This window comes from Falco cherrug, chromosome 1 (genome assembly GCF_023634085.1).
Source record: "Falco cherrug isolate bFalChe1 chromosome 1, bFalChe1.pri, whole genome shotgun sequence".
NCBI classification, from domain to species: Eukaryota; Metazoa; Chordata; class Aves; order Falconiformes; family Falconidae; genus Falco; species Falco cherrug.
In genome coordinates, this window is record NC_073697.1 from 106,202,338 (window position 1) to 106,228,675 (window position 26,338).

At 56.5% G+C, this 26,338-nt stretch overlaps 3 protein-coding genes across 7 annotated transcripts in view; all 3 read right to left on the reverse strand.

Moving 5' to 3' along the window:
* Window positions 1-775: 775 nt before the first annotated feature.
* On the reverse strand, window positions 776-4,018 carry LOC102052100 (uroplakin-3b-like protein 1). 2 transcript variants are annotated; one of them, XM_055720770.1, is made up of 7 exons: window positions 3,896-4,018; window positions 2,913-3,655; window positions 2,324-2,467; window positions 1,986-2,217; window positions 1,820-1,896; window positions 1,203-1,329; window positions 776-1,074 (listed from the first exon to the last, which is right to left on the reverse strand). In XM_055720770.1, the coding sequence occupies exons 2-7, from the start codon at window positions 2,956-2,958 to the stop codon at window positions 969-971; spliced, it is 732 nt and encodes a 243-aa protein (XP_055576745.1). In that variant the 5' UTR covers window positions 2,959-3,655; window positions 3,896-4,018; the 3' UTR covers window positions 776-968. The 2 variants fall into 2 exon arrangements, with proteins under 2 accessions (XP_055576745.1, XP_055576738.1); XM_055720763.1 differs by lacking the exon at window positions 3,896-4,018 and having other exon boundaries at window positions 2,913-3,818.
* On the reverse strand, window positions 3,472-5,187 carry LOC102051934 (uroplakin-3b). The gene is made up of 5 exons (XM_055704311.1): window positions 5,130-5,187; window positions 4,398-4,863; window positions 4,094-4,299; window positions 3,896-4,016; window positions 3,472-3,655 (listed from the first exon to the last, which is right to left on the reverse strand). Exons 1-5 carry the CDS (start codon window positions 5,185-5,187, stop codon window positions 3,472-3,474), a joined length of 1,035 nt encoding a protein of 344 aa, XP_055560286.1.
* Window positions 5,188-8,627: 3,440 nt separating this feature from the next.
* The window catches only part of DTX2 (deltex E3 ubiquitin ligase 2), a 39,383-nt gene continuing 21,672 nt past the window's right edge, over window positions 8,628-26,338 (reverse strand). Inside the window, exons 5-11 of one of the 4 annotated variants that reach the window (XM_055720210.1) lie at window positions 19,706-19,837; window positions 12,518-12,562; window positions 11,477-11,547; window positions 10,657-10,815; window positions 10,408-10,569; window positions 9,620-9,709; window positions 8,628-8,984 (exon numbers count right to left, since the gene is read on the reverse strand). In XM_055720210.1, coding sequence (XP_055576185.1) covers window positions 8,760-8,984; window positions 9,620-9,709; window positions 10,408-10,569; window positions 10,657-10,815; window positions 11,477-11,547; window positions 12,518-12,562; window positions 19,706-19,837 — 884 coding nt within the window. In that variant the 3' untranslated portion in view covers window positions 8,628-8,759. The remainder of the gene's footprint in view (window positions 8,985-9,619; window positions 9,710-10,407; window positions 10,570-10,656; window positions 10,816-11,476; window positions 11,548-12,517; window positions 12,563-19,705; window positions 19,838-26,338) is intronic. The other 3 variants (XM_055720224.1, XM_055720215.1, XM_055720232.1) reach the window with 3 other exon arrangements.

Consider the following 26,338-nt stretch of genomic DNA (forward strand, 5'->3'; position numbering starts at 1 on the left):
ACTGCCCTGACTCCACTCAAAGGGGGGCACTGCCACCCTGCAGCGCTCTCGGCACCAGCAGGGTCTCATCCTGCCCGGGCTGTGGGATCAGGGCACCACGACCCCTGTGCAGGATCGGGAATGCTGTATCAGCCCCCCCTGCCCCAGCCCCTGGCACAGGATCAGGCCCACCACAGCCCACTCCCCACCAGACAGGATCAGGGACCCCCCTCCGGTGCAGGATCAGGCCCTGGGCTGCCGGTCCCCCCTTGCCATCTCGTGGGTAGTGGGGGAACATCAGCAGCACCCGGGAAGGATCAGGCCAGCTCTGGCTGGGGGGGACCCTCCTCTGGGTTTGGGGCAGGGAGGAATTGCTGCGGGGTGAAGGGAAACAGGGAGAAACACCCCCCTATACTCCCCCGACCCCCCCTGCCCCCTGCTGGGGGCATTTCTGTGCCACTCACGCCAGCGCTGGGGCTGTTGGGGGGTCCGGCTCCCCTCACTGCCTGGCACCCCAGGGGACCTTCCTCTGTTCACAGTGGGCACAGGTGGCACCGCAAGCTCCGAGCTGGGGGGGAAAATGCTTCCCCCACTCCAGAGCATCCCTGGCTGCATCCCACCCCGGGAGGCAGCCACCCCCCACCCAGGGACGGGGCTCACAGCCCTGTGTGGGGGCACAGGGATGGGGCCACGGGGCTTTTCCCAGGGGCTGGGAAGGCAGCAAGGTTTCGGTGGGTGCCATTCCTGGGGGGGTCACCAAGGGGAGGCAGAGGCTGGGCACAAAGCACACGGAAAGGCCTTTAATCCGCTCCTTCGCAGCTCCCCAGGGCCCCCCCTCCCTACGTGCTGGCGGTGCCCCTGCGGTGGGCACCGTGCCACCCGCTCCGGTGGTGCCATCCCGAGGGCACCCAAGGGCACATGGGATGGCGGGAGCAGGTGGGGAGGTGGGGTGGGGGGCTGCGGGGGGACATTGGGGGCCATGGGGGGGCTCAGAGCCGTGCAGCCGGCTGGTCGTAGACGTGGTGGGTGTTGTACCGCTGCACTGTCACTGCCTCCGGCTTGCTGAAGGTGCTGCTGCCGCCACAGGTGTCTGAGCTGGGGAGGGAAGGGGGGGTGAGGGGCGAGGGTGGGGGCCCAGGGTGCCGGTGTCACCCTCTGACACCGGTCCCATATGCCCAGCACCCATCCTGGGAGGTGCGGCGGGACACGGGGGCGGCACTCACCCCAAGACCAGCATGGCCAGCAGGCCAGCCAGCAGGATGGCGAAGAGGATGGAGAGGATAGAGGTGATGGCGATCATGCTGGCGCTGTGCCCGCTGCCCGTGGTGGGGATGCTGCTGGGTGACTGGGCTGGGGAGAAAGCGGGAGGGGAGCAAGTGGGACGCACCTGGGGGCAGCGCAGGGGGCTCGGCCAGGTCACGGGGTGTCTGTGTGCAGTTGCAGTGTGCAATCGCACCGTGCAAATGCAGTGTGCAAACACTGTGGGCAATCCCACCGTTCAAACGGATGGTGCAAATCCAATGTGCAACTGCACCGTGCAATTGCACCGTGCAAATGCGATATGCAGTGGTAGCGTGCAAACACGCCGTGCAAAAGCTCGGTGTGAACGCCATGTGCAATTGCACTGTGCAAACAGCACGAGCCATCGCACGGTGCCACCGCACCCCGGCAGGACCCGCAGCAGTGCCCTGCCTCAGTTTCCCCAGCCGCTCACAGGAGCGCTGCACCCCCAGCCGCTGGTGCTCGGTGCGCAGCCCCCCAGGACCACCCCACACCCTGTCCACACTTGGGGGCTGTGGGATGGGGGCAAGGGGCAGGATGAGCCCCCTGGCAGCGGTACCTGTCCTCAGGGTGATGGGTTCCGACCAGGCTGTCTCTGCCACGGGCTCGGAGCCCTCCAGGGCGAGGAACTTCACCCTGGGAGGGGAAGGGAGGTTGGCCATGGTCCCGCGAGCTGGGGGGCTGCCAGCAGGCCCGGGGGGGCACGTCCCCATAAGCAGGCTCACCGGTATGGCCCAGGGCCGGGCAGGGGGCCGTTGCAGGTGGGTCTGTTCTCAGCCCTGGTGCAGCTGGTCTCGCTGCCCACACGCAGCACCGTGATGTCCCCGGGTTTTTTGGGGCAGGGGTAGTGCAGGAGGGTGCTGTTGAGGGTCATGTAGGCAGGGGCGGTGGTGGGGAAGCCCTGGAATGCCCTCTCGGGGGTCCCTGGCTCCACGCTGTTGTTGAAGTCGGGTACGGCTGCAGGGATGGGGATGGGGGTGAGGAGGGAGCAGGGGGGCGCGGGGAGCCCTGCGCACAGCCCTGCCCTGGCTGCTCCCCCGGGGCCTTGCTGCAGCCCACCTACCCTTGGGGACGGCCACCACCAGCCAGATGACGGCATCGTCTCGCACATTGAAGACACAGCGGGGCTGCTCCAGCACGAAGGTGGAGGTGGTCTTCAGGCCCCCCAGAGGCAGTGTGGCCAGGGTCGGACTGTACTCGAGTGTCTCTGCGGTGAGAAACCAAGGGGGTGCAGTGGAGGGCACAGACCCCCCCCTGCAGCCCTTGACCGGTGGCTCTGACTGGCTGCACCGGTGCTGGGGGCTCGGCGTGGGGATAGGGAGAGGGGGGAGCTGGCCCTGGAGACCCCCGCTCCCCTCCTGCCCTTGGTTTTGGGCTCAGACACGTGATACATGAAGAGGAAAGCAAAGAAATCCCGTGCCACCACCTGGGGAGGGACACCCCTGCGAGACCCCCAGAGGACCCCACGCTGTGCCGGCAGACCCAGGTAGGTGACACCAGGGACAGGAGGGGTGGCACCCAGCATAGGGGGGGCATCAGCTGCCCTAGACCTCAGGCTCCAGGGGGGGTCCTGATGCCCACGCACAGGGGACCCCTGCAAACAGGGGACAGCAGGGACCCCCAGCTCAGCCCGATGGTGTTGGCGGACTCACCCAGGCCGTGGGCTGTTGCCAGGAGCAGGAGGAGCAGCGGGAGCATCGTGTGGGCGCCTGGGTGCCTGGGGTGGGAGTGCAGGCAGCCGGGCTCTGCATCCCCATGGGACCCACCTGCGGCTGCCAACCGCCCACATTCCTGCGCTGGCCGCAGCCCCGTCACAAACAGGTCCAGCTCGTTTCCCCGAGGAGCATTTGTCACGTCCGAGTGCCCACCACTGAGGCGTGCTGAGAACCGCCACGCTCATCGCAAGAGTGGGCTGCAGCCCCCGCCCAGGCAATGGGGCACAGAGTGCCACCCCAGGGGATGCCCACCTGTGGCTCCCTGCACACCCCACCGCTGCCACCATGTGCCCCCCTCCAACACCAAGTGCCACACAACCGAGCCTCTGGGTGGTTTGGGGGGGGCCTGGTGCCCCCATCCTCCACAGCCCCACGTGGCCAACGGCCTGGTGAAGGTGGCACCAAGCTGGGTGCCGTGCGAGCCGGGTGGCCGGCACAGGGGGCAACATCCCATGGCCGGGCAAGGAGGAGGCAGCTGCAGATGTCAAGTGAGAATTTACTTAGCAGGGCACAGACCGGGAGGTGGGGGGGCAAAGCAGCCCCGCCCCGGGGGGCTACACCTGCAGCCGGGGGGCCGGGGCTCAGGCAGGGCCGGGGGGATGTGGTGGGTCCTGTAGGACCTGTGGGCGAAGGCGCTCGTCCCCGAATCCCAGCGGTGCAGGGACCCCCACACCTCGGCGCTGCAGGGAGAGAGAAGCAGAGGCGTCAAGTGGGGTCCGTGGGGGTCCCTCAGCCCCTCCCCGTGCTGGCCACCGCCAAGAGGCCCTTTCTCTTTGCCAAACCACCAGTTTAAGGAAAAAAACGCTTTTTAAATCATTAAAACATCTTTGCTCAATCCCTTTGCTGAGGAAGGGGTGTTCTCCCGGGGCCCCCGTGGATGCACCCCCCTCCCCGAAGCCCAGCCCATGTACCCCACGTACCCCACGGCGCCAAGCACTGCAGTGGCCAGCACGGCCCCCAGGCTGGCGAGGATGCAGGCGATGATGACTATGTCGCTGCCACGGTGTGTGGGTGCGGGGTCGATGGTGCTGGGGTGGCTGGCTGGAAGGAGGTGGGATGAGGGATGTGGGGGGGGCACGGGGGGTTCAGGGATGGTGCGATGGAAAGGGGAGGGCGGCCAGGGGAGTTTGGGAATGGCTTTTCCCCTCTGGGTTTTGGGGTGATGGCATAAGGCTGATGCCATGCCGCATGCCAGCACCCCAGCGGGGCAGGTGTGGGGACCCGCAGGACGGCAGTGCCACCGGTACCTCTCGGCAGGAGGATGGGCTCAGACCACCTCGTCTCAGCTTTGGGGCCATGGCAGCCCATCACCAGGAACTTCACCCTGCAGGGTCGGCACGGTGGTGACACGGGGGGTGAGCATGGCCAGGATGGGGAATTACCCCAGCTGGCATCTGGGGGGTTCCATCCTGCCAGCCTCACCTGTAGGGCCCCGGGGAGGGCAGGGGTCCGTTGCAGGGGTCCTGGCTGCCCTGGCCCCCACACGCCGTGTCGCCCCCAACCCGCAGGAGGGCCCAGCCCGGAGCTGAGCAGGCATACGTGGATGCTGCCGTCTCCAGCGTCATGTAGGAGTGGGCGGTGGGCAGCCGCTCGTACAGGGGCACATCAGCCTGCGTCGGGGGGTTTCTGAAGGCGGCCGAGGCTGCGTGGCACAGCCCGGGGGTGAGCGGCTGCGACGGGGGTCCCCCACGTCCCCTTGCCACAGCAGGGAGCATACGCTGGAGCAGCGGGTGCTCACCGTTGGCAAAAGCCACCACCAGCCAAACGGCATCGGAGGCGTTGGTGTGATGGTCAAAGACGCAGCAGGGTCTCTCCAGAGCGAAGGTGGTGGCGGTGAGCTTCCCTGGCAGTGCCGCGGGGGGCACGCGGGGCACGTAGGGCAGGAGGGCTGGGGAAGTGGGCACTGAGCGGGGGGGACCCCATGCTCTGCACCGCTCAGCAAATAAATGCCTGACCCCAGCCCCCATCCGCGTCAGGGTCCACAAATGCCGGTGCTGGCACAGCAAGGGCTCACAGGCGCCAGCACCAGAGGGACCGCACTGGTGTGGGGCCCCCCCAGCCACGCCTGGCCCCGTAACACCCTCCCGGGCACAAACACACTGCAGCCCCTCCAAGCCCCCGTCCCCCTCTGCCCTGTCCCCCCGTGGGAGTCACCCAGGCCCGCGGCTGCGCCCGTCCCAGCCAGCACCAGCAGCACCCGCAGCAGCTCCATGGTGTCGTCCCGGTGGGGCTGGATGTGCCGCCCTGCTCCGCTCACCCCGTCCCACTGCTGAGGGGACGAACCGCCCCACGAGCCCCTGCAGTGGGGACGGCCTGGCCTGGCCAGACCCTCCCAGTCCCACATTCCTGCACCGGCTCTGCCGGCCCGGTGAGACCCCGCGGGCAAAGGGGGCCGGCTGCGCCTCCCAGGTCACCCGCTGGTCCCAGCGCCCCCTGGGGAGCCCTCCCGCGGGACCCCAAGCCCTCCCGCGGGACCCACCCGAGGGAGCTGCGAGGATGCCGGGCACCAGCCTGCGATGTGAAAGGGGAAACTGAGGCACAGAGGCGGCACCGGAGCCGCGTTCAAGACAGGCTGGCAGAGGTCAAAGCCTTTGTTGGCGCTATGGGGGCAGCTGGGCAAGTGGTCCCGCAAGCCCATTTGCCCCACCGAGACCTGTGGCTCCCTGTGGGTGCCTGGTACCACCCGGCCCCCCAGCCAGTGCGAGGGGTGAGGCCGGGCTGGTTTTGGGTGCAGCCAGCCTTGCCCCGGGGGCAGGAAAGCACTCTGGAGCCATCACACCCTGGCCTCATCCAAACCCCACGTGTTCTAGGTGAACGGTCCCACCCAGCACCGGGGTGTGGAAGCACCTGAACCGTGGGGCCACCCCACAGTGACACTGCCCCTAGCATCCCTCCTCCTCGCTGGCAGCAAGGCTGGGCCATGGCCCCCCTCCCTGGGGAGAGGCACCCCGAGCCCTTGGGATGGGGATGGGGACAGTGACCCTGGCACGGGAGCTCCCCCACAGCCCGGGAGCCCATCACCACCGCCCCCCCCCCGGGTGGCTCTCCACGCGGAGGGGTTTGAGTGCTCCTTCTCCGCTGTTTGTCAAGGGCAGTGGCTGCTCACTCCTGCGTGGGAAGGGATTTTCCGCCCCCCCCTCCTGAAGGGCTGGGACCGCGCCCCCAGATTAAGTGGAAATGGGGCATTCAAAGATTACAGTCCAGCTGCGGAAGGAAAAAGCAGGCACAGCTGCAGCCTCCATCCCTCCTCCCTCTTCCAGCTGCTGCCTTATCCCCCTGCTCCTACCCAGCAATAGCTGCCTCGGGGTCCCCACCAGCAACAGCTGCCCATGGGGACATGCCAGCCCCCCATCTGCCAGCACAGACCCCTTGGTCATGCCTCCCCACAGGGTGCCAGCGGCAAGGCGAGGGAGGCAGGTTGACGCAGGGGGACAGTGAGTCACAGTTTCAGCTGCCACTATGGGGACGTGAGGCCAGCATACCTGCAGGGTCAAGGCTTGGCTAATAATAACCACCCTGCTGCAAATGAGCCAGCACCGCAGGGGGAAGGGAGAAACCTCCCCCCCTGGGGTCTCCAGCCCAGGCCAGGGGGACCCAGGTTCTTTTGGTCAGACCTGTCCGGTAGCATTATAAGCACTTATTTTGGGCTCTGTCCCCTCCCGGCCCCAACCAGCCACAGCACTGCGGTCACGGATTCACCCCTGGAGCTTTCCTCCTCCGCTGGCTGCTACCCCTGCCCCGGGTGTCGAAGCGCCTCCCTGCCCAGCGGTGCCTGAGCGCCCAGCTCTGCTGCTTTCCGCCCCTTTGCTGCCTGCATCCCCCCACCGTGGGGGCCAAGCAGTCTCAGGCCCTGCACAGACACGGCAAGGATTTTAGGAGATGCTTTGTGTCCTCGTGGCAGAAGACGAGACAGCCTGGGATGAGCCACTGAGCCTGGCCAGCTCACACCTCAGTACGCTGGCCCCGGCCCAGCCCAGACATGGGAAGGCTCCAACCAATTCACATACAAGAGCCTTGGGCCACGCTCAGCAGGAAATTCTTGCTTTGTACAGGGCTGGGTGACCTCTGCTCAATTTTTGCTTCAATTCATTATTTTCACTGCTGAAAGAACATGAGCTGTGCATACAAAACTGAAGCTTAAACGTGAAACCTCTCCCTTTTGTAACTAGGGCAGGAGAGGAGCAGGCACAGCCCACCTGCATAGAGCTCGACAACACACAGACACACACCTACCGCACCCAAGCAGCTTCCACTCTTGCAACATCCCCAAATTTTGCTGGATGTTTGAGGGTTTTCTCCCTAAAGCATGCAGCAAAGGGTAACCAGGAGGCTGCAAGCACAAGATGGGTATTGGGAAAGCTCCAGCCCTTGACAGCTCAAAAAACCCCTTCATTTTTATATTGGCATGACAGAAAGAGAATAATTGCCCCTCTGCTGGCCCAGGACATGCTGATCCCAGGAGGATGCCAAGACAGAGCTACTGGGAAGCACGGCCACATCCCGTCCTGATCTCCTGGGAAGGATGTGAAATGGCAGATAGCACCAGGGCCTCTGATGTGCCCAAGGGATTTGAAGCAGGCAGGGCTCCAGGGACTTGCAGCGGGGGCCAGTGGCCACGGGGAGGGGAACAGCTAGAAACAGCTCTTAGAAAGGCTTCAGCTACCAGGTGACAACACACAGGAAGGCCACCAGGACTGGGGAAACATGGCTTTTGCAAGGAGCTAGCACTTTAATGAGCAGAGCTCACGGCGCAAGGAGCTCTGCCAGCAACCTTGCATGGTGGCCACCACTGGCCAGCCGGCAGCAAGCCAGGGGTGACGGTGGCTGCTGACCGCTGGGCAGCACCAGCAGCACAAATACAAGAGTCTCCTCCTCGCAGAGGCTTTATCAGGCACAAATAGCCTCAAACTGCTGCCATTTCACCCAGGGAGGGGGGAAGAGGAGCAAGTCTTGCCAGAAGTGCTCCAGGACGATAGGAGCAGGGATGGCAGCTCACAGCAAGAGCAGAGGGCTGTGACTGCCCCCAGGACGGACACTGCTGGGTCACCTCTGCCAGCACTGTGGCTGCAGACCACCAGGCTCTGGCAGGCAAAGCACCGACAGGCTGCAACCCCTGACCCCTAGGACCAGCGCCCCACATCCTGCCCCTGCAGAGATTTGTGTTCCTCCAGCAGAGCTGAGCTTTCCCTTCCTTCTCCTGGCTGGATCGAGTGTTCCCAAGCTCCTGGAGCAGGCTGGTCCCCCGGAGAGGGCCACCGAGCGGGGAGGCACCCCAAGCCATCAGGCAGCTTGAAGGCAAAGCAGCGACCTGCTGTGGGAATGCAGTGTTGATCACAACCAAGCAGAGACAGAGGGGCAGGAGGGAGGGGGCTGTGCTGCAAGAGGTGCCTCGGAGACAGGGAGCTGCCGTGTGCTGGAGCGAGGCCCTGGCTTGCTTTCCAGGGGGGTCTAGCGGGAGCGAGACCCACTCCCCATCCCATCCCCAAGCATTACCAGGGCCAGGTCTTGCCTTCACAAGGGGATCTGTCCCCACAGGACTACTGTCCCAGCTGGTCCTGGCTGTGACCATCAACCCCACCCAGAGACACCAGCGCAAGTTCCTACAAGAACACCCCTCCCTCCCCCCCCAAAAAAGAGGCTGTGAAGAGCAGGCAGGGCTCCCGCGGTACAGTGTTATTGCTCAGTGTGACAGGTGGTCAGACACAGGAACTTAAGGCAACAGGAATAAGTGCACTAGGTGGGCCCCCCAGCGCGTGCATGGCACAGCCGGGCCCCCACCCCAGCTCATTGTCTCAGGCAGTCCTCGGTGACGCCCTGCGCGGCCAGCTCCGCCAGCACATTGTCCAGGTAGTTGGGGTCGGGGTAGCCGTGGCCACTCACATTTGTGTCCATCTCCGTCTTGTGGTGGATCTCATTCCACACCACCGTGTTGCTTTCGCCGGTAGTGCTGGAGGTGCCCACTGTGAAAATCAGGCGTCTCTTCCATGCCACCCTCAAAAGCTCCAGAACCTAGAGAAGGAAAAAAACAACAAAGCTGGCCTTCAGCAGCTAGGAGACTTGAGCCATGAAAGCAGTTTACCAGAAGCTTGACAACCTAAATCCCTGCTGTAGCAGGAGGAAACATAAGATCCCAGCATCAGAAGGGATCTCCCTCCCCTCCTAGTTACCCATGTGGTGGCCCTGATGGGAAGGACAATTCCCTACACACACTGGTCTTCCAGGACTTGAAAAATCCCTTGAAAAATCCCGGTACAAGTTGTGACAAACACACCCACCCGCAGGAAATGGGGATGGGAAGGGTCAAGCAGCCAGACTTCCCAAGCTTGGCAGTTCTCAGTGCCAACCCTTGTAACTGCATAGCCCAACACAGGCCAGGAGCGCCTTCCCAAAAGATCAGACGGGATTTTGTTTAGTAAAGGGATGAACAAGTCTTCACAGTCAAAGCTGCGAAGCAGCAGCAAAGATCCTCACGGGCAGAGTGATTACAGATCCACATAAGGAAGAAACAGCACGGACAACTGCCAAGAAGAGCTGGTTAGTGTCGTGGGGACAGCTCCCAAAAGCCAGCCTGTTGTGCCGATCCACCAACACAGCGCCAAGAGACAACCTGAGAAGGGTGATGTTATCAGGGTCTGGTACCTTACCTTCCTGCCCTTCTCGTTGTCTGGGAGATAACAATAGCGAGGAAAGCCTCTTGCTGTGTACGGCATCCCAGGGTTGGGGTGCTCAGGACCCTGCAACAGATAAGATGTATTTGGCATGGATGTGTCCATCTTCACAGGAGTTGGACAATCTCTGAGCAGCAGGATTTGATGTAGGCCCATGGCAAACCAGCTCTCCATGTAAAAGGAGCAAGGGATTGCTGATAATGAGGTACCTGACTTGTTACGGGACATGTGAGTATTATGGGTCCCCAGAGAGCGGCTTCATGCTGGGATACAAAAAGTCAGCTCTTCAGATTACTTAAAAATCCCACCAAATTACTTATTGATGGGAGACAGCCCCAAACCACAGCTTTTTCCATGTGGTCTGATGACACCCTAAAAAGATCACCCAGCCCAAACCTCTGCAAGCTCACTGCGACCACCGACACCTCAGGCAAGGGCTGTGAAACCAGATGTCGGGATCTCTCCCACCTTGTGAGCATGGGCCAAGCCTCCTCCCTGCTTCACACAGACACGAGCCTTTACTGGAGGTGAAAGGCTGTTGTAGCCCCTGGAGCCACTCAAAGTGAGAATAGATCTCTCACGGAGGGGACCCAAGTCACCTGCACATTGAGGACCAGTCAGTGCAGCTTCTGGCTCCGGGCACCCCAGGCTGCTCAGCGATGGGCTGCCAGCAGGTACTGTACTGGATCCCAACACTTTTCTGGGAGGCTCTCACAGCTCGTACCACCTCAGCAGCCGTTCCTGCGAGCGTGCTGGGCACTCACCTGAATGCCTCTGCTGATGTGATACACAATCTGGATTGTCCCGCAGTCCCTGTGGCCAGGGAGAGACTGGGGGAAAGTGGAGACCTCCATCTTCCCTTTGGGCTGCGTACCAGTTTTCTCTCCATAGATGGTTTTACAAGAGGGACACTGCAAACTTCCATCCTGTGAGGAGAGAGAAGCAGGCATCAGAGCTCCGCAGCCGAGTCACCTGGGCACGGGGGATCTGGTGGCAATGGGCCAGCTCGGTACCTTGTTCCCGTTGGAGTACATGGCCAGCATGCAGAGCATGTGGAAGGAGTGCTGGCAGTTTGTCAGACGACCGACTGCCTCTGGCTTGATGGTGCTGCACTCGCACGTGTCGCTGTAACCTGAGGGGGAGGACAGCTTCTCCATGCAGATGATACAGTCCTGCAGTCCAAGACAGCAAGGAGAAAACCACCATGTAGTGCGAGCACAGGCTGATCATAAGGACTGACCCACCAAGGAAACGATCAAGGAGATGCTTCAGGAAGATTTGCCTTCAACTTTAATCCATCCCTTTGAGGTTTAAGGACACAGAGACAGGTTGCTTTATCTGGTTGGTATCACTCCACCACCTCCTGGACAGCACAGAAGAGAGCTGCCATCAGTCAGAGGGGATGAGTGGGAACCGAGTATGGTTGTGTCTTGCTCCTCTACAGAGCAGCTCCCGTGAAGGGTTTTGATCTCCGTAGTTTTGACCTCTGTGAGCACTGGGAGGAGGCCAAAGCCAAACTCCCTCCTCCACCCCAGCCCCTGCAGCCAGCTCCAAGGGAAATGGGGAAGCATTGACCAGTTTAGCTATTCAACCCCCACCACATTTTCCCTGTCACACTCTCCGTCCTCTGACAAGGACAAGTCACCAGTTACCACGTGTGGGCTTCAGGCAGTGCTGAGGCCTCTCCCTCTAGCACCAACGGTGCCACTGCAAGCAGCAGGATCTACCATGCAGGATACCCAAGGAAGGATGGTCCTCAGGCATCGCTGTGGTTTTCACAGCACTCCGCTGAATGGGCCACTGGGCAAGCTGGAGTTGCTTCGTCGTCCTCACCTCATCGGCAGGAGCGCCCTTCAGCTCTTCCAGGTACTTCCTCACCACTGCTTCTGGCTCGGTTGGTGTTGCTGCACAAGGAGAGAGATGAGAAAAAGAGAGAAGAAATCAGACACGCCATGGGATATGACAGGCACGTGCAGGGTGAGCTAGAGAGAAGGGACACTGGCCAGGATGCCAAGGAGGAAGGTTGGGGTTAGAGGGGGAGAAGAGGCTGCTCCAGCTGGTCCCTACAAGCCCTGCAAAGGCTTTGCTATCAGAAAGGGCTACCACTAGGACTGTGAGTGCCACCCATGGGAGAACCCACTGGCAGATGTTGGTGCCCTGTGCCGTACACCCAGGGGTCTGCCTGTAGCTGTTGTGCTCCAGTTCTCCCCCCGTACCCCAAGCGATGCCAGCCAGGTCCCAGCTGGACTTTCCTTGGGCACACCAGAGGCCAGTTAGCGTCAAACTCAACCCAAGGATGCTACGGTCTCAGTGGGACAGAGGATTACATCATCTGCGTGGTTAAAGGGGAAAAGGCATTCCCACTTTGCCCCAGCGGGCACCTGACAGGGAGACGCAGCAATACACTAAGCTTCAGGTCCTGTTCCAAGTGTGGCAGAACGAGCCTCACATCTTTAACACAAACCAGTGGCCTTTCTCTCGAGCTTCCACATACCCATAGCCAGCAAGACACAGTGCAAGTCATAGGGTATAGAAAAAAAAAATAGCTTTCCAACAGTAGAACTGCCTGTTTGCAGCAAGTGACACCGGTACCTTCGCTTTTTCCTAAATATAGTCCCTGGTTCCCATCCACCCAGGCACGGGCACCCGAGCAGCCCACCAGCACCAGCATCCTGGTGCCCTCAGAGGCGTTACAGGATTAAGCCACAGGCATAACACAACACCAGGAGCAAGTTATTGCTGAGAGTATCAGCAGTCACCTCAGCTCCTAGCCCATCCTTTTGGAGCTGCCCAGTGAGGCTTGGCTTAAGCCAGTGAGCATCACATGCCTCCACGTGGCACCCAGCCCTGGCCGAGAGGAGATGAGCTCCTTACCGGTCGTCAGGCCCGTCACAGAGGCTGCCAGGCTCTTCCACCAGCCTAGGAAAGGAAACATTTACACAAGTGACATCATGACTCCACCTGGCAGGAGGCAAAAGACAGACCTGTCACTTTACCCTTCCTTCCTGAATCCGCTTCTGGGGGAGACTGCAGGAAAGCAATGCTGTGCTGAACAGGCTAGCAAAGGTGCAGCTCTTCCTTCTCTGTTCTCCATCCTAGCCGGGATGGAGAGCGGGCAGCAAAGAAAACGCTATCAGCAGCCAGACAGGCCACAAGCATCTGTGCCTGACACCCCATGGCCCCACGAGGGAGCTGTACTCCAGCACCGCCCCAAGCTGCTTGGCTCTCAAGCTTGTTTCTAAGCCACTGTAGGACACCGCCTGTGCTTTAGCACAGACAGCACTGCTTCTCCAAACTGCATTGCCACGTGCAACAGCCAGGCACCAGAGCTGTGGGTGTACCTGCATGGCACGCATCTCCAGCTCTCCCCATCCACTTTGGTGTTTTCCAGGAAGATGGAGGGTTCACAAGCATTGCCTCCGCGATTGAAAAAGCTGTGCAACAAGGGACAGCCACACTGAAGCCAGCACTGCGCTGCTCTGCCACCCCAGGAAAGCAACATCTGTCACCAGCACAAAGGGGTGGGTGCTATTCTCTGGATAACCACTTGTCATGACAGAGGCAAACACGGTGAAGCAGGAGGGAAGGACTGCTCACATGCTACAGGTGTCATTAAAGAGGCAAGGACGCGGATGGCACACATCCCCCATCACGTAGGGGCCCCTCGTTCCCTTGAATGCCAGCTCTGCAAGTGGCTAGGGCTATGGGAGCACCTCGACAGACAGCACAAGGTCACCCTGCAGCACAGACAGCTGGGTGAGATGCCTTTTCACTGCAGACAAGCTAGGTCAGGGCGACAGAGGAGAGCAAGGCAGAGCACTAACGTGGGTGGAAAAATCATTTAGCTAAGGAAGACTGATGAACTGGGAGCTGGACTCTCCTGAACGAAAACACAGTCGTTAAGATGAGTTATTTTCGGAAGGGGATTCCTGACCATCTCAAAACCCATGATTTACGGCAGAAGTAGCAGGAGGAAGGGATGACTGAGCACACAGAGCAAGAAAAGGAGCCCAGGAGGTGAAGAGATGCTCCCTCCAAGTGCCTGGCAGGAGGAGTGATGCCTGACATCTCAGACAGCGCAGACCTGTGCGGATCACCCTCTGGAGACCCTTAGCCAGGAAGGTGGTAATAGGATAAAATAAGCATTAAGCCGAAGAGCAACACGGAAGCAGGTGTTTTCCACTTCAGGGACATGCCAAAATCCCCTGGAAAAGCATTTCCAAGAACTGTCACAAGGAAAGCAGACAACAAACAGGATTCTGGGCAAGCCTCAGCCTTCCAGCTCACAGGCCAAGAGCTCAGCAGTGCCAGGAGCTGCTTCAGGGCCTCATCACCAGATCTCACAGGGGATGCAGCTCCTTGTCCAGTCTTTTCCAAAGGAGAGATATGGGCCCAGGAATCCTCTTTGCTGGAACCTTGCTGGCACACAGCAGATCAAGAGCTGCCAGCCAGGGGATGCAATCACTCTGAACTGTCTGAGCTCCCCGTCAGAGCTCAGCTCGGCGCTTATGCGCCTGTAGTCCTCCCAGCCGACTGTTCTGTGATGTCCCTGCTCCTGGCTGGAAAACACAGGGTGACGCTTCCCACATGTGGCTGCTGGAACCTTGCTCTGGTTTGCAACTGCAAGAGACCTTCATGGTCACGTGGGAGATGGAGGCTTCAGCTTCTTCTGCTCTGCAGGTTTTGGAAAGGACTGTGTAAGCAGGGCTAGATGCTACCCACTGTAACTCCATCTGCTTCCATGAGTACCGTATCACGATGACCACTATGCGCTCACTCCTGAGGATCCCGTGCTGCCTGCCAGACTGACCACCAAGCCCTTGTCCACCTGAACCGTGTTTTCTCCAGGTGGCTCTTTCTGAAGTGACCTTCTTGTCTCCTCTGGCTACAGGCTGGAAAAAGCAATGCCAAAAAGATGCACAAACAAGGCGGTGAAGACAGCGATGGAAGTGAGCAAAGGGTGTGTTACACCAGCAGCAACGCCTGCCCAGTACTTGGCAGAACGCCCCAGCTCACCTGCTCCCACCTGCACAGCAGATCTGACCAGCTTTAGAGCAATTCACCTCGTGTTCAGGATGGCGGAGGATGCTCCTTTCCTGCAGCCCCTGCTGCACATTTCTCCTGCTGTTTACTTTCCTTCCTCTGTAGCAACTCATGAGAAATGAAGGAATGACTTGCTCAGGAACTGGCCAGGCTCATTCAGATAAAACCAATGAAAAGAGACAAAAATCCTGCTGCAGAGCCGGGTGAGTGAGTGAGAAGAAAGCTCTTGCAGAGTCTGTGGGGTACAGCAGGGATTTCAGGCAAAGCAAACAGCATTACACCACCTCACCAGCTGGCATTAGGATGGAGCTGGGGGTAACCAGAGAGGCAGAAGAGGGGGATGTAGCCCTTAGCCGTCCTTAGGAAACCCATGCCCGATGGGTTTGCATTGTGGTATCTCTGATCTGTTCCTGTCACTTTGCTGGGATAATGCTCTGATGCATTTAGATCCACCAAGGTTGCCTGGAGAGAGAGACAAAGGGCTGGGGAGCCCAGATGCTTTAGAAAAATCTGTCCCCACCTGCAAGTATTTGAACATCCAGTTCCAAGGAAGCCTCCTGATGCCAAGAACCTGGTTTCAACAAGGGCAGCGAAACCCACACAGCCTCCCTTGCCTCAGAAGAGAGGCTCTTCCTTTGGCAGACCAGCACATCTGGCAGGTCACATCCCAGCGGCACACGGGGGAGCTAGAAGAAGGCTGGGAGGCACAGCACCCGCCACATATGCTTCAGTGCATGAATTGCTTCCTTACTGGACCATTTGCTCCAGAAGTGTTTGCCTCCAAATCTTTGTTCTAGCATCCCTTGGGATCATCAAAGCCCGTTCAGTCCCCAGAGTATTCTGGATTCAATAGCAGATTGAAAATGCAATAGCAGAATCGACCGATCCTGTTTATCACCAGCTGGCCTAATGCTGTGCTATTGATTTATCTGGGACGTGAAGGAATGTTTACCATTCTTTCATTTACAAAGAAAGGAATAACATTTTTTTTTTAATGCTTCCCCTTCCTCCCTGTAGATAATAAGTTGCTTGCTGAAGCAAGGGCTTTCCGTGGGCAACATTTAACAGATGTGTTTTGAATCCTTGCTCGGCAACCAAATGGTTGCAACAGTACATGCCTCCTTCTGTATCCCAAAAGGAGCCATATGGTTAGCAGCAGACTCTCTTTTCGATACCCCATGCAGGCCAGACACAGGTTGTTTCTAGTTATCACCACGGACAGTCACCCAAATCTCATCACCTCTGCGCCCCCCCCCTCCTGGACTTGTAAAGGCTGGACCTACTGGCCTCAGCCCCCAACAGGGCTGTCCAGAGATCAGGAAGGCGAGAGGAAATTTGGTGTTAAAAATAGGTTTCTCCACATTTAGCATTTCAGCAGGATAACCAAGCGACCAGGCTGCTCTGGCCGTGACACAGAGCATTCCTGTTACTGTAGCCTGTCTCCTTCAGCAGACGGACCCCCCTGGGACCAGTGAGCTGCCCCGACTCCAAGGGACTCCCCCAGTCCCCCCCATCCCACAGGCACTGGCATGATCTGCAGATGGACAGACATCTGGGGATCCGAGTCAGCTGGAATTACTCCCCTCACCTAGCCAGATCCTGTCCTGCTGGGCAGGGAAGGACGAGCGTGACCCTCTCCTCTCCCTCCGTACCGCAGCACTCCGTGTGCGACTGCCCACCCCAGGGAGGATGCGCAGGGAAACCTCCAAGCCATCAGCACACCAGACCCAAACCAACGTCTTCTCCCTTTGGTCCCAATGGCCCTGGGCAGGCAGGGGAGCCCCGGGATGGCCGGCTCCGTGCCCGAGCAGCACACAGTACTTGGAGAGCCAGACAAGCTGCTCGCCTCCCTCCTGGACAGCCGGCCCCAAGCGCCGTCAGTGGCTGCGCCAGCCCGGGGAAGCACAGCACCGTGCCAGCCGGCGGGAAGGCAGCGCTGATCCATCAGGATGGCAGCACTGATCCATGAGGATGGCAGACGCTGCCAGGCTGTGTGCCAGCACTGGCAGGGCAGTGCCTGCCCAGAGACGACGGCTTCCCCGAGACCTGCAGCACCCACAGCGCAGCACTCATCTGCGCCAGAGACACGGCTGCCAGAACGGCAACAACGTTAACGAATCCTGACTAATTAGCGCCTTTGTTTAACATAACCCAGCTATTCACCATGCTGGCTGCAATTCCCATCAATGCTGCCTCAACCCATGTGGGACCAGGGTTTGCAGCAGCAGGAGGGAGCAAGAAGGGGCTCAGCAGGGGTACGCTGCACCCACCACCCCCTGTTTTGGCACCAGCTGATGTAGTCAGCACACTGATGGGCCTGCTGCTGGATGCACAGCTCTCATTAGAGCTCTCCATGATGGAAAATCCTAGAGGGATGTGGGAGGGGAAAGGGCACGCGATGCAGAAATTCAGGGCACAAAGTGGGGCCCATTTCTGCCTGTTGGCAGCTTCAGGGTCTGTAAAGGGAAAGAGAAGAGTCTGGCCAAGAGCCAGGCTCAGTACTTTCGCTGCGGAACAATGTTTGCAAGCCTGGAGGGGTGTTATTACGAACACAGCTTGTTCCTAGGAGGGACTGAGCACCCTCTTCATGCCGGGCGTCACGCACTCTGCAGGACTGGCATCCCTGCCCCCAGCAAAGGGGATCCAGCTTTCTGAAACGAGAGGGGGGGATTTCAGCAATGTAAAACGTAGAAAGGCACTCCTCATGGGCCAGCAGGGACAAGGGCAGTGCTGGCACATCCTGAGCCAGATGAGGATGGCCGGGACAAAACCTGCCATGCCAGATGGAAGAAGGAGCTGCCTGCGCCCCCTTCCCTAGACAGTGTCCCATGCTCCTGCTGGTGTCCCCTCCCCGCTCCCTTAGAGCGGAGGCGTCCTGGCCCCAGCAGGTGGCATTGGTGCGCTGGCAGGGAGGTGGCAGCCTGGCCCTGGGACTGGGGGAGGGCACAGCCCTGGGGCTGAGCCAGCTGCCTGGACACCCCCAGGGCTGAGGCTGGTGCCAGTGCTGCCCCAGCACACCCAGCCTGTGGCCAAGGTGCATGCAGCTCCGCAGCCCCGGCTGGCGACACGTGTGAGCCCCCAGGTGCTGCAGCAAGCACCGAGGAACCAGCATCTCACGGAGCAAGAGGCATTGCTGACGGAGCAGAGGCATTGCTGACGGGGTGCATCACTGCCCTGCCCACCCTGCTCAGAAGTCACAAGACGTACCCTCCTATTAACATCACACCCTTGCAAGCACCCGGGTTGCTTGCACCCACATCTCCTCCGTGCCAGGGAGGGGTTGGATGCTGTGAGCGGTGCAGAGCCTGGTACCGACAGACCCCACGGAGGAGAAGCCACACTGCGGGGTAGGGGGACTGCAGAGGAGCAGGGCTGTGTGTTTGTGGCCATATCTTGCCCTAATACAGCTAATTTCATGTCATTAACCAGCAGCAAGTGACCAACACCTCTGTTTTTCGGGCTCCAGCAGCCACAGGGGCAAGGCAATGACTCTTTAGAAGGGCCTGGCCTCCGCCCGGCTCAGTTTCGGCACTGTTTGCAGGGCATCCCCACCGCCCAGCCCTCATCCCTGCCTGCGGAGGGCTGCACGGATGCTGCCCGTGCCGGGAGCGAAGCGCCAGGAGCCGCATTACCCTGCTGCCTTGCCAGCTGGCTCTGCCGAGCGAGATCCTCATCCAGCCCCTCCACCATCCACCTCCGCTCAGCTCCTCTCCTTCACCTCCCATTTTCCTTTGCTCCTCCTGTTCTTCGCTGCTTCTCCTGCCGCCCCTGCTTTCTCCTCCCCCTCTATCACACATCCTACTCCACATGTGCTCTCTCCCTCCCTCTCTCCACTTGCATCTCCTCCTCCCAGCGCCCTCCATAATGTGTTTCCGCAAGACACCTCCCTCCACTTATAATTTCTATTTTCCTTCTATCACTCTTCCTGCCTCCTTCGGATGGGTTTGGACCTCATTTTCCCATCAAGCACAGACTCCAAGGAGAGAGACTGGCACCAACAAACTCCCCAGACAGCCAGGTGCCTCTTTCCCTCTACCTCAGGGATCTTCCCTCTTTCTTAAACGCAAGCATCTCGATGTTGAATACACCCCCACCTCTAGTCCACTCTTTGCTTATCTGAAGGGGGAAGCACCTTGGGTTTGGTGGTGGTTGACCACCCTAGGACACCTGTGCCAGGGTTGGCAAACCACCTCTACGGCTACACCAGGCTGGATCCACACCTACCCTCGCAGAGTCCCAGGGCTGCAACAAGCAGATGGGACCCAGGCTCTAAACCGGGAGCCCACTGACTCTGCGAGGGTGAGGGACGCCAGTGAGATATGAAGAGGAGAAATGAAATGAAGGCCCTACCCTGGAGGTGGCTCAGCTCAGCAGCAGAGCTGGGGTAACCTGGCCCTTCCTGCCAGGGCATGTCCACCTGAGAGAGCTCCACGCCACTCCCACCCCAGACAGAAGCGGGGAGAACAAATCCTCTGCGATTTGACCTCGAAAGCCCTGTATGACTCAGGGACCTGCTTGTCTGGAAGATCCTTCTCATCCCATGACTCAACTGTGACAAGCACAGCTCACAAGCAAACCTTCTCTTAAGAGCACGTACGGATTAAACGCTTGACGGTCCCTCAGCTCCCAGACTTGTCCCACCAATGAGTCAGAGAAGGTCCTGGTATGTGGATGCCCAGGGCTCCCCAGAGGGTGTAGCGGGACCACAGGGCAGGCTGCAGGAGTCTGACATGCACAGAGAACAACTGGGCTCCTCCAGCTTTAATGATGGATGGAAACAAGGAGAGCTACCACAGGACCGGGTCTACTTTATCTTCTTATTTGACCACCTGTCAGAGACCATGCAGGCCGGAGGAGACGTGTCCTGCTTCTGCCCTTGGTGGGACACACATCATTAGTCAAATCAAAAGAGCCAGGAGGGTAGGGGGAGAGACAAAGGGAAAGGAGGGAGGCAGAACAAGTGCAGAGAGATAAAGAGAAGGAGATGGAAGCAAATATCAGAGTTTGAGCAGGAACTACCTTTCTTGGACACTTTCCTCCCCTCCTTAACTGAGCTGTGTTTTTTAGTGGCTTTATGGGTGCTGGCAGCTTGCGGCACACAGGTGAGGTGCACGGGGAGTCCAGCGGCTGACATCAGAATAGCCGTCATGCCTACAGTGGGTACGAGATCAACATGCAGGAAGGAAACAATGGGGAAATACATTCATTAAAAAAAAAACTTTAACTTTTCAAAGAAAATTTAAAAAGATAAAATAAAGCAAAACCCAAGCCCTTGATTCAGAGGACATGAAACATCTGAGAGGCAATGGGGTTGGAGTCAGCACAAGGAGAAGATCCAGAGGTTTTCAGGGGGAGGAGCCCAGGCAGCAAATTAAAGCAGGGAAATATGGGCACAAGTCTCGCCCGTGACCCTCTGCGCTGGTGTGTGAACAGGACTTGGCTTCAGGGCTTCTCAGGCACAAGCCTGCTGTGGTGCAAAGACCTCCTGCTCACCAGACCCCTGGGAGCAGCCCTGACTCTGGGGGCCTGAAGGATGAGGGGCATCACCTGTAACCCCTAGCTAGAGGTCCTGCTCAGCTACTCATCCCTAAAGCTACATGTTTCTACTGATGCCCAGAGTGCAGCTGAACTGCCTTCAAACATCACAGCAGTGCAGGGCTGACCACGGGCTGGAGCTGCCCCATGAGCCCCACGGTGGCAGCCCCCCACTCACCCCACACCATCTCCTCCCTGGCACTCCAGTTTTCCCTAACCCCCCCAGCTACAATGCAATTCTCACCCTCCCCCAACCCAGCCAGCTGCAATCATGGGATGCAGTTTGTTAAAGCTAATGAATCATTAAAAAGGACAGCCATTCCCTGAAGGTAAAATTGGCACACAGAGAGCTACAGGACTGATCATGCTGATCTAATGTGATGTTTGCCTGTGAAATACAGGCCAGTTACAAGTCATAACATTTCCAAGGTAGTGTATTGCTCTTAAACTTAGAGTCAAGAAAACACCTGCCTTTGCTTTCTCAAAAAGTGATTTCCCACCTGCAACAGCCATCACCACAACTAAAAAAGAAATACTTATGGTTGCAAAGCAACAGCAGATAACCTAAAAGCCAGTGTTTCCCCAAAAGTTACCTCTGTCAGTAGATTATGTAAAACCACATCCTAATGCTACAGAATTTCTTGCCAGCATCCTGCACAGTAATACATGGCCAAAGCTAAGATTTCTAAGGATTTTCTGTTTTGAAGCCTCTGTTCAGCTGGGTTGGGAAAGGAAGATATAAAAGCACATTTGTTCAGGACAAAAATGAGGTACTTTGCCCACACATGACTGAAAATCGAGTTATGACGGGAAGCATTAGCCAAATTTGTGTGCAAGTGGCAAGACTATTTTCTGCTTCAAATATTCAACCAGTCAAGAACCTGCGCCTTATGACTAGAAATCCCCTGCACAAAGCTTGTGTCGATGCCCCACAAGCAGAACTACCCCTACGCAGCGCCGACCGCATTCTGCTTCTCCTTCGTGTAAGGTCCAAGCACAACAGATATTCCAGAACCTGTTCAAGTCCCTTCCTGATACACAAAGTTGGATGCTTTTCGTAAAACTTTGTCATCTAAGGACCAAAAAACAGACAGAAGGGGTTTTGCAGGATGGGGAGAGGGGCACAGATGAGTGAAGGACTTTCCCCAGGGTTACCCAGGAACCTTTGGCAGAGGTGGGCTGGTCAGAAGAGCAGGCTGCCCAACGCGTGGTGAAGCCACGTGCTTGCAAATAGGAATAGGTTAACACCAAACCAGGCAGCCGTGGATCACCTTCGTTAGGTACAATCATTGCTGATCTAGATCGGGGATGTAGCCCCCCAATTCCCAGGAGGTGCAGGGCCAAAAGAGGACTTCAAAGCAGACAAACACTGAGTTAGTACCCCCGACCCTACCAGCAGCACCGCGCTGTTCCCAGCAGGTACAGCTGAGAGTCCCTGACGTCGGTACAAGCCAGCAGCCCTCTAACTGAACATCGGAGCCAGAAATTTCACAATCAAAATAACTTCCTTTAAGTCTTGAACTAAAGACCGCAAGACTATTGCGTGCTCTCAACCCAGGTCTAAGCCAGCAGTCCTTCACTACTCCCAAGGAGCCTTAAGGAAGAGTTTAAACGTTCCCCTAACAAAAGCTACTTGTTTTTTGAATGAGCAGAACAACTGAACACCTGAAGCACAGCGACAGCACCAAAGCTGCCACTTGCAGGGGCACCAGGCAGGTACTTTCCCCTCTCAGCAGGTTAAAGGTATCCCCAGAAGAGCAGTACCAACTCACACCAATTAGAGAGCCTTGAGGAACAATATTCTTGAGAAACAGGCAAGAAGCTGGACCTCCCCACGGCTGGGGGAGATCATCTAAGGCAGCCTGACCCACTGAGGCTGAAAAATGTAATTCCCCAGGACTGGTGCAGAACAGGGAACGGTAAAGTTGTCTCCAAAACAACCCTGCTCCTAAGCAGCGCGACAGCACTGACTGCAGAGACTGACATTTGAAAAGCAAGTCCAAAGACTAACAGGGATTATCACCACCTACGCACAGCTGACTGATAGGCAAATGCAAAATTAATGCTTTCTTCTGAAGAGATCAATACTGCCTTGCTAGCATTAACATGCAGAGCCCATTTTAAAAAAAGAACATGACAGAAGCAGAGGCTGAAGCATCGACTTCAGACTCTTAATGTCAGAGGACAAAATGTTGCCTTCAATAATCAGACCAAGTGAAGACCACGAGCCACAGAACCTCAGCCACCCTCTAGCACAGCCCCTCTCATACCTGGAATAACATGTCCGAAACTGCCTGCCAGCATCGTGAATCATCACAAAGAAAATAAACATTTATTCCAGGAACTTTCTCTTTCGTTTCACAAGCTGCAAACGCATCTACAACTCCACCCAGACACACACCGTGCAGGGCAAACGTGGGACCAGGTGAATTACCCCAACCAAATGTTCCCCCACGGACAAAAACTAGCCAAGAAAAGGTAATTTTCCACTTTTACCTTCTGCTGCCTTCGGAAAGACACACAATGAATAATCTTCTGCAGATTCAAATCAAGAGAGCATTCAAAAATGCGGTGTTCTAGTGTTACATTGCTCTTCTGGCTCATCTCAAACCCCAGCAGCAATGCCTCCTTTAAAGTTCTAATACAATACTGGAAATCTCAGCATCTAACAATCCTCCCACAGGTTTGGCGACAAGAGTCCCCAGTAAGGGATCTCCTCTGATCCAAGCCTTACGTGGGAGTGTGTGTTCATACAAAATGCCAAAACAATACACAGACACACATCACATCTGCAGATCGATTCTCCAATTCTGACCTGTGGGACACAATTTCAAATCAGAACTTGTAGGCATCTGCGGAGTTATGTCAGGAGCAGATGTGGCCTTTGACCTGAATAAATTCTCACCTGAACACACAAGAGCAAAGCTCAAACAAGATAAACTTGCCCACATTAAGACTGCTTTGGACCCCCAGGCATTCCGGCAAGAGTTCCTGCCTCTCACTAGCTACCCCAGGAGCTAGAAAAATATTATTAGTAATATTCACACTTTCCACTGGGTTTCTTCCCTGCAAGGACTGCAGGAGGGAAGAGACCAAAAGCCTTGCAAAGCATCCTTTGGCACCTGGATCTGATCGTATGAATGAGAGCAACAACCACGCTCTGAGAACCGCCTCTTTTCTCTTGCTCAAAGCATCTATTTGGCCAGAAGTACGTTACTGACTCCTCGGGGTAAAATTATTTTCACTGGAGCTATGACAACATTCACCAGCTTTTCTCAGTTTGCTGTGTAAATAAGGGACTTTCGTAATATCCTGCGCAGAAACCGAGCATGGGAAAAAGCACCCTTACATAATGTAATGAGCATTGACCACACACTTGCTCACATACCCAGCCCAGCATCCCCCTCCGGCCACCGGCTCTGGCTGCTGATTTGTATTTGCACAGACCTCAGACTGGTATGCCTTTGGTTCCAGTCCTGGATTTCAGCATGTAGAGGGAAAAGGGCAGCGCCTACCTTCAAATAACATGAGAACTCAGAAAAAGCATCGCTCATTTGTACGATTATATCCACCAGCAAAATTATTATGGTTAGTATGTCCCCAAATGCCCCAGCTCTAGGAATCACGCAAGTGAGAAACACTCGGTTTCATTTAACAAAAAGCTCATTTCCAGTCTTCATCTTAAAAATAGTATTAGAAGGGCCTTCATATGACCTAGCCCACCCCCCAAGCCCCAAGGCACACCAGCGAAACTCCATTATCGCCAAGGGATGTTAGTCCAGCTGAACCTTAAACATGAACACTGTGCCAACAGTTTGCTTAGACCTCTGTCCTGGCACTTCACCATACTAACCAAATACTCCTGGGGAAAGATAAAGCTTAACAGACATGTTTCCACATGCACCTTGTAGCAGAAATCAAGGAAGAATAAATGATTTTATTTTTCTTCTGCACAACATGGTTTTAAAGTCAGCTTCATGATTTCTGGGATCCCAAGTGGTGTGTTTAGAAGACGTGGGGTTGACAGTGTTACCAATCCCCGTCAGATCCCCAGGCGCTCATCACACAAACAAAACCCAGCTTCTCATTCAGACGCCAGGACCCCCCACCTCCTGTTTATCCACCAGAAGATCTCTCTGCACCCAAGAGATGCACCTGCAGCGTTTCTTGAGATCACCCACAAAGTTCAGGGATTTTCTCTCTCCTGCTTCAGACCAGAGCCAGAGCTGCCAAGAGGCACCTTGGGTGGAGACCAAGGGTTGCGAGACTTCTGGACAAGCTTCCCAGGATAAAGCCACCTTCAGGTCACATCCCAGACTGCCCTCGCCCTCATGCCATCACAAAGCCCTTCCACCACCGATGCTGAAGGAAGCAGTCGTGCAGCGGGGACCAGAGGAACCAAAGGGGCCCAGCCTCTGTGTTAGAGAAGAACCTGAATAATAAGTAACTCAAACACCATCTGCAGGATTTTAAATATGAACAAAATATCACTTCCCAGAAGAGGTTCTAGAAACAGAGAGCAGAGCTTAGAGGGGAAGAAGGTGTCCCTAAAGACACAGCCAATTACCGTTTCAATAAAATTTGGCCTTTTTACCAGAATTCCACTGCTTGCTTTTTACAAGAAATGTTCCCAGAAATTTATTTTCCTTTCACTTGCTAATTAACTTGTCCAGATCTTTCCTCTGCTTCTACATGATTTTAAGGACAGACTCAAATTCAGCCTTTCCTCCTCCCTTGCCCCTGTGAGGTCTGTCACACTGGGCAGAAGGCAGCACAGCATCGATCAAAGCTGGACCTGAAGAAGATGCAGCCCAGCCCGTGCAGAGCTGCACTCCCCTTGCAACTCAGCGTGCCTCTTGCCAGCTGCCTTGCGGAGAGCTAAAGGTTATCAAAATGAATAATTATTCCCTCTTTTGCACCCCCAGCCTCCAACAACAGAGATATCAGTTACAAGCTTAACCATTTTATTTTATTAAATGGTGGTAAACGGCTTATTCTCCTGAGCTCCCCTGCAGCCTTTTATATCTAAATGTGGCACCACAAGGCTTAGATGGACCACACACATTCACCTCTTCCAAATTAACAGTGGATGACCTCTATACATAGACCGAGATCACAATTAACAACATTAACACGGCCTGGATTCACCAGGGCTCTTTAGTTCTTTGCTGTGTTTACCTTTATGTGATTAAGTACCTAATTACATAGGCAATGCTAATAGCAAGGGGATGAAATTCTGAGTTTTTGTAAGCAAAAGGAGTTCTGCTTGAGTCACCCACCTGGACAAGGTGTGAGCTTGACTTTACACCTAATTTCCACAACAACAGATCTGCTAACTGGGAGACAGGTGGGCTGCATGCTGTCGAAGGACAGCCAGTATTAGTCTATGCAGTGCCCATTTGGCTACTGAGACATGCAAGGCACAGTTTTCATGATGGTGCTAACATTAAATGACTGGAAACATCAATCCTGGGGATCATTTTTAGGCAGGGTAAAGCCTGACACTCAAGAAGAGATCAATCCCCATCACCTTTCCTGGAACAAAGCAGTAACCATTTTATTTAAGAACGAGAATGTAACTGTCTCCACTTGCTCAGGAGCAAAGTTTGGCACCCAGGGAGCTAATAACCTCAACAGATCACGCATGGACAAGAGCCAGAGGAAGGAAAGGGTTAACAGATATTCTGTAGTGTCTCCAATGGATACAGAAACCCCCAGAAAATATCATACATCAAGTTTTTTCCATTTCTCTACCCCTGGGTTACCATGTTACGATACGATTTTGGTATAGAGAAGACATCTGCTCTCAGCAGAACCCCCGCACCCCCAGGCACCACCACACCAGGGTCCCACGGTTTGGTGCTGGCTGAGTTGAAACAGAGTAAACGCGCCAATGGTTTCTGGCATGGAAATGCGGTGGCTTTTGGCATGGAAACGCTTCCACTGAAAGCTGCAAGCATGAGTTGTTGTTTTCAAGGCAACGCCATTTCACATTTAACAGGCAAATCTACTTTGAAAAGCAGCATTGAAAACTGGCACTTTCATCCCTCCCAGACACACTCCTCGGGTATATTTAGTATTGTATTCACAGGTTTGGATTATAACAAGCAAACCTGT

Excerpts from the sequence above, each read along its gene's own strand:
- LOC102052100 (XM_055720770.1), bottom strand. The coding sequence starts at position 2,958 with ATGCTCCCGCTGCTCCTCCTGCTCCTGGCAACAGCCCACGGCCTGG. Across the intron at positions 2,218-2,323 it reads GGTGGTGGCCGTCCCCAAGG|CCGTACCCGACTTCAACAAC; the intron begins GTAGGTGGGCTG and ends CCATCCCTGCAG. Across the intron at positions 1,897-1,985 it reads CCCGGCCCTGGGCCATACCG|GGTGAAGTTCCTCGCCCTGG; the intron begins GTGAGCCTGCTT and ends TTCCCCTCCCAG.
- LOC102051934 (XM_055704311.1), bottom strand. The coding sequence starts at position 5,187 with ATGGAGCTGCTGCGGGTGCTGCTGGTGCTGGCTGGGACGGGCGCAGCC. Across the intron at positions 4,864-5,129 it reads GGGCGCAGCCGCGGGCCTGG|CCCTCCTGCCCTACGTGCCC; the intron begins GTGACTCCCACG and ends CCACTTCCCCAG. Across the intron at positions 4,017-4,093 it reads GCCATTCCCAAACTCCCCTG|CCAGCCACCCCAGCACCATC; the intron begins GCCGCCCTCCCC and ends ACCTCCTTCCAG.